Source organism: Tripterygium wilfordii, chromosome 15, assembly GCF_013401445.1.
Source record: "Tripterygium wilfordii isolate XIE 37 chromosome 15, ASM1340144v1, whole genome shotgun sequence".
Classification (NCBI taxonomy): Eukaryota; Viridiplantae; Streptophyta; class Magnoliopsida; order Celastrales; family Celastraceae; genus Tripterygium; species Tripterygium wilfordii.
In genome coordinates this window covers 13,212,581-13,225,587 of record NC_052246.1, presented here as the reverse complement: position 1 = coordinate 13,225,587, position 13,007 = coordinate 13,212,581, and the positions used below count along the sequence as shown (strand labels likewise).

Sequence of the window (13,007 nt, the reverse complement as noted above, 5' to 3'; positions counted from 1 at the left end):
CAAATTCATGTGACTTCTCTCACAAGTCACAACAAAACCATGCATGCATGGCTCCCACTCTCCTACGCTATCCGTCCACCTCCACCTGCAACCTCGACCCTTTATCTGAGATTACCTATCTTTGCGTTAGCTATCCTGTTGCAATTGAATTGACGCAATACTCACATTATGATTTCTACCACAGGAAGCTCAGATATGGACTCTGCTGAATCAAGGGAGTTTTCAACCAGTTCCCTCACCGTAGTGTAAAGGCTCTTCCAAGGCTGAAATCCACAATTGCGCACAGCAAAAAAATGATGAAACTCGTGTATGAATCATGCCCAAAACAAAGTTACAAGGACTTTTTCCGAAATGATTTTATAATCAAATCCTAGTCAACCACCAAACGTTCATTGAGTCGCATGCCTCAAGTTCCATGATTCTATACAAATTACAATTGAATAGACTGTTTCATTATATGTTCAACACCCCAAACATGCAGGTTTCATATAAATATAAATATCGGGAGACTTACATAATCAAACCCGGCAATGTTCTTGTTCTCTGAGAAGAACTCAGCTGGAGATTCTGCACAACTAAAACAGTTCACCAAGTAAAAAATACGTCTACGTATATGTAAGTACACATATTGACGCATAGAGAGAGAGAGAGAGAGAGAGAGACTGAGTTTGCTTAAGAAGGCCTTCCTTGGGCTTTTTGGGAGTCTTGGATTTTCCTTTCTTCGTCTCTGCAGGGCTTTCGCTGCTGCCTGCCTGCCTCCAGTATCCATGGCAGATTCCAGCTACAATCGACAGACGAAAAATCTAGGGTTTTCGAAGAGAATTATAGATAACTGGTAACCAATTACTCCTTTTATGTTTTCAATTGAAGTAGCAAAGCAAAATCAGAGTTCTAGGGTTTCAGGCTTCATCAAAGACGCGGAAAAGAAAGAAACTACAGATAGCGAGCAAGGTCTAGTACCAGCGGCGGCATGATAAGCTGCATTCACCGACATTGGGGATCATGGTCGCTCTGACTTCTGAGGCTTGTACGTTCATGTTTATCTGTCCGATTCAATGGAGGGCTTCTGATTGAATCGCCGTCGGTCAACTCTGAAGATAAACTAAAGGTCCCTTCAATTTCCGGCCAAATGTTAGAGCCATAGGCCCTTAGAGGATAGAGGTGAAGATGGGTAAAGCCCAGGCCCAGAGACTGATCCATTTCAAAATAAAGGCCAAAATTACTCCCAGTACTCCAGTAGTACTCGTTTCCGGATCGGGCTTGAAAATATTTATTTTGGATTGGGCGTTTTATAATGAATTGGATTTCCTGCATTTGAGGCTTTGACTGGGCTTAAAAAGATAAAATTATGATTTTATAATTTTTATTAGGTTTTAAATTACATCACTAAAAAAGTGTGGTTAAATTCGTTAAGACGAATAATACATCTATGAGTTTTTTAAAAAACTTAAATATATATATTTCCATTATTTTATGTTTGATTTGATATTTGATTATTTTGATTTGCGTATGATTTGACATTGGATTCACATTCTCATAATTGGTTTTCACACCCCCTTAATGTATGTTACAAGTTGTTCACTCGTGACAGATGTAAAAACATATGAAAATTATGGATTTAGGGTTGCAGTTGGGTTATTAGGGTACGACAATAATACATGGGTCAATGTTCGACAAAACTTGATTGGTGAGTTGAGAATATTTTGAAGCAAGTATGTTGACCCATTTGGTGGTTATGAGTGTACATTTTCTATCAACAACTCACTAACATCTTTTGAAACAGATAGACCAACACCGCTTGAGAATTGGATGTCAATGCTAGATATGGGTCAATTGATTGCTTCTAAGTACAATGCGGTGTTACACCATCTTAGTTATGGGATTTGTGAACGTATTACTATAGTAATGGGATTTGTGAATGGTAATCACTTCGTTCAGTTGACATTGACATATGGTTACCCGATCCCTCCTATTATGATTCAGTGGTTTAGATACAAGTATGATTATGCAAACGAATGGGTCACTCCGTACAGTTAACAACTTACAATATCATTAATGTGCCCGTCAATCTGTATTGATGTGATGTAATAAGTAACTTAAATGTTGGAGAAGAGAAAAACAATAAGAAGAATATGAATTTAATGTCAAATGGTGCGTAAATCAAAAGAATCAAGAATCAAATATCAAATCAAATATAAGATAATATAAAAAAATACAAATCAATTATTAAGGGGTGTGATTACTAAATAATGGGGTGAGGATACCGTCTCCCCCAACTTGTTTGTAATATCACTTATTAAGTGGTCGGGTTAAATGTTTGATTAATGGTGTGGCCGACAAAGTTGCTAATCAAAAAAGGTCATGGCCAATAGATTTTCTGAATAGTAGATGGAAATGATAAATATAATAGCATAGATTCACAAGCATTCCAATGTAACTGACATTCAATTACATTTAATTTGATAGCTCAAATTATTTATATTTATTTAAGAGTTATTCATCGATAATATCATTTTCAAATAGTAGTCATACTATTGTAAATAGATTTAAAAAAATTCTGAGATCGCTGTCTTAGACCCCGGCAAAAAAAAAAACATCATATTTACAAAAGTAACATTATTTTAGAATTAATCGACTCCAAATTATAGTTTTGGGCTCCTCTGCTCTCATCACTTTTTTGAATTTTAGTAATAATTCCATATGAACGGTAACTTGGTGGTCCATCTCCTCTCTTTTAAAATCAGATCACTACAGCTTTAAATTTCGTAGACAATATGATAATGCCAGCTACTCATCATTGACTTATTATCGAAAAACGCCATGCATTGTGGGCCAAAGGCCAACCTTCTGTAGGTACGTGATTTTTATGTCAATAATACGTGGTACTCGAAAATTTACACCACTATATATGGACCTCTTTTTTTTTAACTAAGTATCCATTAATTCTTTAAAAATATATTAGAGTGTGGTATATTTAATTAAAAATGAGATATATATAGTGTTCATCGTTACACAAAGAAGGATCATGATTGTCAAAATTAGAATTTAAAAAATCTGTTTTTTTCGTTTACTTTCCAATTTAGATGGTGATATTTTTTTTTGGGGCAAGAGTGCCATGGATGGGAAAATTGGAAAGATAGCTAAAATAAGTATTTCAGTACAGAGACAGCTATGCATGTTTTTAATTACCATGGAACTGAAGTTGAATTATTTTACCATGTTACAAATTCTTAACCCACCCACAATAATAATATTGTCCGTTTTAAATTTATCGTTCCTGTAGATACATGCACGACTTTTTTTTTTTTTTTTTCCTGAGCATTCTCACTTAATGGTACTTAAGCTCAAGAACAAAGAACTTATTGGGGATAAGGAATGAGTTTGTCTTTATAAATCAAATAGGATCCTCACATCTTTTCAATGTGATATTCCTCACAATACGTGCACATTGTGTTCTTATGGGTGTAATGTGTTGATATTGGTGAATGGTGATGTAATGACGTTTTGGACATGATAATGAAAAATTGGATAATCAATCAAATAAGAGTTTTATGGGGTAATACAATTTTTGATCACTGAAATTTAGGTCAAATTCCAACTCAGTCACGCAATTTGTAAATGTTTCAATATGAGAATCAAAAAATTAAATTTGTTTCAAACTAGTTACACGGACAAATTTTTACCATTTCAGACAATCACAGCTTGATTGAGAAAAGTCAAATTCAATTGATTTTTGTTGATGTGACCTCACAAATTGATGATTGTGATTTCTATGGTTGCCATTGATGACATTATCCAGAGAAACACAGCATATGTGATATTTGAAAGAGAGATATATATCACGATTCATTTAATTTGTTTATATCGGTGTCGAGGAAATTGTCGGTTTCTTTTTCTTTGATGAAATTGTCTCAATCATGCATGCATGTCTATCTTCGATGACATGCAAAAGCTTAAATATATTTCTAAACAGTAAAACGTGGTCCTCATTTTGATTCTTTTTTTTTTAACGTTGTCTTGAATGGTCCTGATCCACGTGTCCAAGTCCTTGTTAATTTTGGACAAACCACTTCATCTGATCGAAGTCCTTGTATGGACAAGCAATTAAGACAAGAAGTTAATAAACAATAATGCGCTTCAATATAGAGTAGCCGGGGTATGCTCTAAGCCTGCAATTGTTTTTACAGCGGATTCCGCTTTAATAAAATGGCATAATTATTTGTTTTAAGAAGTATGAATATGTTTTTATTAGGTTTATGAGTCTTATAGTATTTATATACCAAACAAAAATTAAATTCATCGCAAAAGAGACATATTTTGTTTCGTGTTTATATTCAACAAACCAAAATTATTTTTTTTTCATGTTCAATTTGATTTTTGTCTGTGAACCTCCAAATTTCCTTCTACCTGATGTTCATATCCACTACTGCTATGGCCTAGCCCCCACATAGATATATAGCCATATAGGTAAACAAATGAATGATTCATTACTAATATGTTCAATATGTGATGTGTTCCAAAGGATGAATGCTCTTTCATATAATTTTGGAGTTTAGGGTTTTGTGATGTTTATAAACCTCGGATGGAAGAGTATTTGAATATTTGAATTGTGAAATGATTTCAATCTACATAATTTTAAGTCAGGTAGACCGTTTTAATACACTTTCAATATGTCAAGACTATTTTGGTATAATATTGTAAGTCCTCAAAGTCAATAGTTGATCTTCACATATGTCAACACTTCTAGTGTGTTTGGATTAAGGGATTTGAGGGGAGAGGAGGGGAAGGGAAGGGAAGAAAAATGAAGTTTCCTTTAAATTATCTTGTTTGAATACTTTATAAAAAAAATTAAGGAGAGTATTTTGAAGAGGATTGGGATAAAGCTTTCATTAAAGGGAGGGATTTTGAGAAAATTAGGGAAAAGATTTTCTTCCTTTTCTTAAAATCCCTCAATCCAAACACATTATTAAATTATGTATTTTCTAAAAAATATGCCACGTATGCCAATATTAGTTAAAAAACAGTTTTTTTTTTTTTCTTTTGGTGTCATGTCAGTACTTTGATTGATCGAAACAATAGAATTATAAAAACATATCCGTTAGTGACAAAAAATAATATTTATTCTAGCTACGTGATTTATTACATATTATATGATTTAGGTACGATCGATTTGACAAATATATAATAGATAGATAATGTATGTCTAGTCAATAATGAAGAGTAGGGAAAAAAACAACCTATTTTAAAAAAAAAAGGGAGGAAAAAAAAAACAAACAAAACAAGAAGCGGGACAAAATCTTTCACAAATCTAAGATGTTCTCTCTCCAATAATTTGGAATCGGGGGGGGGGGGGGGGGGGGGGGGGGGGGGGGGAAGAACGTGGAAAACGCAATGTATGGAATTTAAAAAAAAAATTAAATCGGAAAATCCACTTAAAATTTTCACAGATTTCAAAGCACTGTTTTTTATAGAGCAAAGCAATTTTTGAAGCATGTATTTAGTGTTGGGAGTTTCAATTCCAGACTCTAATTCTCTCCCAAAATTATATTAAATCATGAATTAAAATGTGTGATTAAGTATTTTGATGTTCATAATGTTAGAATATTAATAGATTTTGAGAAAAAAATTTAAATACTAAATTTTAAATCTAAACACTAAAAACTAAGCCCTAAATCCTAAATTTTCTTTGACAAGTCTCTAAATTTTAAACTGTAAACCCTAAACACTAACTCCCAAACTCTAATATGCCATTTTCAAAAAAAATTAAGATGTACCATGATCTTTAAAAGAGAATTGGAGCCGGAATTTGATCACCCATCTTCTTCTTTTCTTACTTTTTTTTTTCCATTTGATGTACAATCAAACACATGCAGCAATTAATTATTTGTACGCCCTATTAGGCTTTTAGGGACATTAACTGTCGGAGCAGCAACAGTTAAATAATTAAACTCTCATAATTGTGAAAATTAAGTCAAAGTTGTTGAATAGTAAATAATTGAACTCTGATGAGTTATTTTTCACATAGCTTTGACTAACAGTAGTTGCTTCTTAATTCTAATCATACAAAGCTTGGGTCAGAGAACGTTTAGAGCCTGAAATTAAATATTTCCAACCTGCAAAAAACACGTGCAAAAATTGATATTGAATTATTGATCAGTAATCAGTATGGGCACCAATCTCTTCCTCATCTATTTAAGCAACACAAGGCTAGTCAATAAAAACCAAACAAGTACTGTAACTCAAAAAGAAAGAAAGAAAAATCTTCAGTATGTTGAAGCCACAAGTTCATAATCACCAATCACACTTTCCAATAAGCCTGATTCCACTGCCCAAACCATTCATTCATGGCAAGAACCAGGCCTCCTTCCTTGGCCAGCAGTCGAGTTTTAGACTCAACAACAAAGCACCCATTAATGTGAAGGTTAGGTTTAATCCAGCTCGTAACATCAAAGCCATAGCAGGTGTTGACGCTGAACAGTCTGTTAAGGTCAAGGGTGTTGTGACTGTGATTCCAACTGTTGGTGGATTCCTCACCAATGTAGGGATAGAACGAGGGATTGATGATATTAAAGATTTGTTTGGTAAATCAATCCTCTTGGAGCTTGTTAGTGCCGAACTCGACCCAAGTAAGTACATATTTTCGTATGTTTCAGACTTTTTGAAAGAGTTCCCCCAATGAGTGAGGTCAGATACAAACAGACAGAATGTAATTAGACCTCAACTCATGTATATAATTTGTGGAGATAATGTTTTCAGTAATTGATCATGTAATCTCTAGGTTGCGTTTCGAAAACTCTACCACTGAGTCACATAATCGTTCATTTGGTTTTCTTTTAAAAATAATAATACCGTTTAACAATTAGTTTTCTCTTATAAAGTCTTAATGATAACTTAAAAGGTCTCATCCTTAAAGTTTAATAATTTTTATCTTTAACAATTGATTACCACGCCTGTGTTTTAGGCTTAATATATATGCTAATAGCTAGAAAAGCTCTCCAAATCTCTCCTCTGTTTTATTTTTTACAAACTAAAGATGTCATATGACTAATTAATTAGTTAAAAATCCCCAAACTAATTATCATGATAGGGCCCTAATAATTTAAATCCACCTCAATTATCATAATGAAAAAGAGTTTTTATGTATTCTTCTTGATTTATAGAATGTAAAATTGTTAACACATATAGATAAATTCAATTCCTAACTATCAATAACGTGTTTTCTTGGAAGATAACACCCCGTAATAACTTCACAATTAAATGTGCTTCCAATAAAACAAATTAACTGGTGGTAGATAGTTTTATTGTTAATATCTGCTAAACCTAGTATGATATTTTTGTAGAGACGGGACAAGAGAAGATAATCAAAGCATATGGTCACAAGAGCAGTCAAGATAATGGGGAAGTGAAGTACGAGAGTGAGTTTGAAGTTCCGGGAAAGTTCGGAGAGATTGGAGCTGTTTATGTGGAAAATGAGCACCACACGGAGATGTATTTGAAGGACATAGTCCTTGATGGATTCCCTAATGGTCCTGTTACTTTCACTTGTGGTTCATGGGTCCACTCCAAGTTCGATAACAAACAAAAGAGGGTGTTCTTCACTAACAAGGTCAGTTTCCCCACTCAAAAACGTATGGATATAATAGATTCAATAACATATATAGATAGGCAAGTGTTTGATGGTAACGTACGACCGTTTGTCCATTCGTGGCTTTATTTCTACTCTGTCCCTACCATATGATGCTGACTCCTCACTAAACTTATTTTATTCCAATATTAAGAATGTCTTTCGATTAAGAATTTTGAGGAAAGGAAAGATAATGAAAACGAAATTTTCTTCAAACTCGTTTATTTGGATAATTTAGAAAGAAAATAAAAAGAGGAATTTGAAGAGAATTGGAGAAATATTTTATCAAATTTTTACCAAAATGTTTCTTCCCAAAATGAGATCATTTGAAGGGAATGGTAGGGAGAATTAAGTTATTTATAAGTTAAAAATTATTTTAAGATTGTACATAATACTTTAACATAAAATAATGATAAATTAGTATATTGAACTTATTTTACATGTCGCGACAGAAATGACCACCACAACACACATGAACACTGCAACACACGGGACGAATAATTAATTTTATTTTTTATAAATAATATATAAATTATATTGTAATTCTTAAATACCTTTTTATTTAAAATAAAATAACATAAATAATGAAAAATAAAAAAGAGGACACTACATTTTTTAATACCATAGAAATTGGAATAAATCTCTGATGTAGTTGTTATCTAATATAGAATCTATAAATTGTGATAAAAGAAATTGAATTTGAACATATAAAATAGATAAAATAACATTCATGTGTGCGATATTTCATAGAAATATCGTGTTGGAATCTCCCCATTCCCCTCTTCTCTATTCAAAAAAGTAGCTAGAGATGCGGACGTAAATGTTCTACATGGTTGATACGTTGACACTTGTATTGGATTACCGCTTTAGTGCTTTCCAGTTTCCATTGAGTAAGTTTGTTATAAATGTTTGCAATTGAATGGAGTTGACTACGTGATTGGGCTATAATATCTTACGCGTCTATTGGGCCAGGCCCGGCCCATTTTTCTCTGCCAAAGTGGAGGCCCAACGGTTCCCGTTTGGCGTTTGGGACAAACGATTTTTCCCACACATACGCATACGCAGATCCGTCACGGGTGGCGGTTGCTCCACTCATGGAGCAAAAATCTCGTCGAAATATCTCTTGTAGCCCTTCACATCTGCACCACTGAGCGACACCTTTCTTGCACCATTAAACCGTATCAAACCCCCAAAATAAGTTTCTTAATTACGAATAAATTGAGGAGGATTTGAGTGAAAGAAGAGCAACAGTTACTGAAAGGTAATCGAGATCTTATGCTTTGATTTTGAATTTTTTGGTGCAGTCGTACTTGCCGTCGCAGACGCCAAGTGCGTTGAAGAGACTGAGAGAGGAAGAGCTTGTGATATTGCGAGGTAATGGCCAAGGAGAGCGCAAGACTGGTGAAAGGATTTATGATTACGATGTGTACAACGACCTTGGTGATGATGAGGACAAGGTCAGGCCAGTGTTGGGTGGCAAAGACCATCCTTACCCGAGGCGTTGTAGAACAGGTCGCCCTCGATGTGAGAAAGGTAAATACCAGATTATATCAATTGGTCTATTAATATGTATGAACTTCTAATGTTTCTGGTAAGAATCAACTACAGGTGCATCAATCGTATGCATTTGATAAGAATCAGATCCTCCCATATATGGTAACAAGTAATGCACATACCAGGCATATGAATTAAATTGTATTGAAATGGATTGTAATATCCAGATTGTTGAACTGTTTTGATCTGTAGAAATGGAATTAAGTAGAATTTTCTTTTTCTTCCTGTAATTTTGAAACCAGCCCTCTCTGTTTGTACATGGTAAAATAACTGAATTTTGTGCCATTTCAATAATATTGTGTATGTAGATGCATCGTTTGAGACGAGAAGCCTGCAATTCTACGTGCCTCGTGATGAAGAATTTGCTGAAGTAAAGCAATTAACATTTTCGGCGAAGACACTTTACTCAGCATTGCATGCATTGCTGCCATCGCTAGAATCTGTTCTGATTGACAGTAACCTTGGATTCCTATTGTTCTCCGACATAGATCAGCTGTTCAGTGAAGGAGTCAGCTTGCCTCCTCTGCAAAAACCAGGGTTTTTGCAAGCTCTGCCCAGGCTTCTCAAGACAATTTCTGAAAAAAGTGACGTGTTTTTGAACTTTGAGACCCCAGAATCAATGAATAGTAAGAAACCTACATATTATAATGTTTGTGAGTTTTCTTGTAACAGCTACCTAGCCAAGAAGAACACACAGTTGGTCATGGTACTTATGCACACTTATGCACATGTAGAGAAATTTGTGATTTCAATTTGAAGTTTTTTTTATTGCTTTGCTTTTTCAGGAGACAGATTTTTTTGGTTTAGAGATGAGGAATTTTCTCGACAAACTCTTGCTGGTCTCAACCCATACTGCATACAGTTGATCACGGTATGATATACATGTCTCCTTTTGTCTTTGGATATACAATTTAACATACCTTCTCCTGCTTGTGGCCGGTCCCAAGTCCGGATAAATGAGGAGGTTGCGGTAGGTCGATAGGGACACAAGGCATCAACGTATACCTCAATAGGGACACAAGGCATCATACCCTGGTGTAGTGATAAATGAGCAAGGGCATGCTAGGGTGTCCTTGCAAGTGACTCACTGCATTGGCACATAGATGCGGTGAGACAAAAGCAAAGGTCCTCCCTTTATGAATGAGTGGAAGTAGAGAAGCTAGTCCATGATTATAGGATTAAGAATTTAAGATAGACATTTGGAACATAGGGTCACTTACGGGTAGATAAACTGAACTAGTTGACACCATAATTAGATGTAGGGTTAACAAAATGTGTCTACAGGAGACTAAACGAGTTAGTGAAAATCTAGAGAGAATGAAATCACATGTACAACGTAGAGATAGCGGTGTTGCGGCGATGAGAATCGAGAGAATCTGTATAGACATGATTTGAAGTAGTAAGGAATGATATGGATCTAATAGGAGTTGAAGAAAGTATGATCCTACATAGAAATGAATGGTGGAAACAAATACACATAATGGATTCCCGTTGATTTTCTCATAAGCTTTGTAGTCGACCGCAAACTTTTGGGATAAAACCTCGGATGATGATGATGATACAATTTAACATAGTAATGTCATAAATATCTATCTTCTTCCACTACTGAAGCATCAGCAAGCTGTCCATAATGTTATGTAGTCCTCTCATTTTATGGCTTAATAGATGCAAAGATAAGAAAACTAGGGGGTAGAAAGAAACATGCTTCTGATTATCTTTATATGATATCACATAATATCATGCAGGAGTGGCCGCTGAAGAGTAAACTCGACCCTAGTGTCTATGGTCCACCAGAATCAGCCATCACCACCGAAATAATCGAGCGAGAAATCAAAGGGTTCATGACAGTTGATGAGGTAGCTCATTGCCTATATAAGAATTACGGTCATGCTTATAGTTATTTTTTCCCTTTTTCCCAAGACATGGCTTTCAATTAATCTCTTCTCTATGCAGGCCATACAACAAAAGAAGCTATTCATCATAGATTACCATGACATGTTATTACCATATGTGAGCAAAATAAGAGCGCTCGAAGGCACAACTCTATATGGTTCGCGAGCATTGTTCTTCCTGACACCGGATGGTTCATTGAAGCCACTAGCCATTGAGCTGGTACGTCCGCCGATGGATGACAAGCCTCAATGGAAGGAAGTGTACACCCCTTGTTGGCATTCTACAGGTTGCTGGCTTTGGAGGCTTGCCAAAGCTCATTTTCTGGCTCATGACTCTGGTTATCACCAACTTGTTAGCCATTGGTAATGTACCCTGCATTCATTCATTTTGATATTTGTTACATAATTGAATTCATATTATATTTCATTGCTCGTGGTTTTTAAATTTGAGATGTATTTTGAAAAGCTACAGTAGTTGGATTTTACTTGTGGTGAAAGAATTTTTCTGTTCTCATTTGCAGGCTAAGAACACATTGTAGTACAGAACCCTACATAATTGCAACGAATCGGCAACTCAGTGTGATGCACCCAATCTATAGATTATTACACCCACATTTTCGGTACACGATGGAGATCAATGCTCTTGCGCGACAATTGTTAATCAATGCAGATGGGATCATTGAGTCTTCATTCTCACCCGGCAAGTACTCTATGGAGATTAGCTCTGTTGCCTATGATCAGGTATGGCGCTTTGACTATGAGGCCTTACCCAAAGACCTAATTAGAAGGTAAACTGTAGATTTGACTTGTAATTAGGGTTTCAGATGGGCAAGGCTCATAAAGGTAATAAAATCTTTCGCTAAAATTTCAATTTGTTCAATTTGATAGGGGGGTGGCTGTTGAGGATCCAACGGCTCCACATGGGGTGAGGCTAATAATAGAAGACTATCCTTTTGCCAATGATGGTCTACTCTTATGGGATGCCATCAAACAATGGGTCAGTGAGTATGTCAATCACTACTATCCAGACCCAAGTCTAATTCAGTCTGATGCAGAGATCCAGGCATGGTGGACTGAAATTCGCACCGAGGGCCATGCAGATAAAAAGGATGAACCATGGTGGCCTGAACTCAAAACACCACAAGACCTTATTGAAATCGTCACCACCATTGTATGGGTTACCTCTGGTCACCACGCGGCAGTGAATTTTGGTCAGTATAACTATGCAGGATATTTTCCAAATAGGCCTACCATTGCTAGAACCAAAATGCCAACTGAAGATCCAACCGACGAAGAGTGGAAAGCTTTCTTAGATAAACCTGAAGTGCAGCTTCTGAGGACCTTCCCTACACAGTTACAAGCAACAAAAGTGATGACTGTTTTGGATGTTCTGTCCAATCACTCTCCAGATGAGGAGTATCTTGGAGAGTATATGGAGGCACCATGGGGTGAAGATCCCTTTATAAAGGCAGCTTTTGAAAAGCTCAACGGGAGGTTAAAGGAGATTGAAGGAATCATCGATGAGCGAAACGCTAATAAGAAATTTGTTAACAGAAATGGAGCAGGTATCACGCCATATGAGCTGTTGAAGCCATTTTCAGGGCCCGGGGTCACAGGGAAGGGAGTGCCATACAGTATCTCCATCTGAGTTGGAGTAAAGTTTTCCGTAAGTGTAGGCGAATAATGAATAGTATGTGCTTTTGTACCTTGAGTTGCAGCTCCAAGTTTATGAGCAGATATATCCTTTCAGTCTACTTGTTCCTTTTATTATGTACCCCTGTGCTGTATCCAAATATTCAAATGAAATGGTGTTGTTTCTGCCCAAATTGAGCCGGCCTTGTTCACTTCTCTCATACTAGTTCCCCAGAAGAAATTTAGGTAGACAGGTACTACCACCCCCTTCCACTCTTTGACGTTCAACCCAATAACCCCAACAA

At 35.8% G+C, this 13,007-nt stretch overlaps 2 protein-coding genes across 3 annotated transcripts; one reads left to right on the top strand and one right to left on the bottom strand.

The window, feature by feature from the left end:
* Positions 1–122: 122 nt before the first annotated feature.
* LOC120016202 lies at positions 123–1,100 on the bottom strand. 2 transcript variants are annotated; one of them, XM_038868861.1, is made up of 3 exons: positions 961–1,100; positions 515–803; positions 123–263 (listed from the first exon to the last, which is right to left on the bottom strand). In XM_038868861.1, exons 2-3 carry the CDS (start codon positions 767–769, stop codon positions 162–164), a joined length of 357 nt encoding a protein of 118 aa, XP_038724789.1. In that variant the 5' UTR covers positions 770–803; positions 961–1,100; the 3' UTR covers positions 123–161. The 2 variants fall into 2 exon arrangements, with proteins under 2 accessions (XP_038724789.1, XP_038724788.1); XM_038868860.1 differs by having other exon boundaries at positions 515–781.
* Positions 1,101–6,268: 5,168 nt separating this feature from the next.
* LOC120016932 (linoleate 13S-lipoxygenase 2-1, chloroplastic-like) lies at positions 6,269–12,897 on the top strand. The gene is made up of 9 exons (XM_038869931.1): positions 6,269–6,626; positions 7,341–7,606; positions 8,929–9,157; positions 9,487–9,804; positions 9,964–10,049; positions 10,924–11,034; positions 11,132–11,433; positions 11,592–11,858; positions 11,959–12,897. Exons 1-9 carry the CDS (start codon positions 6,269–6,271, stop codon positions 12,716–12,718), a joined length of 2,697 nt encoding a protein of 898 aa, XP_038725859.1. The 3' UTR covers positions 12,719–12,897.
* Positions 12,898–13,007: the final 110 nt, after the last annotated feature.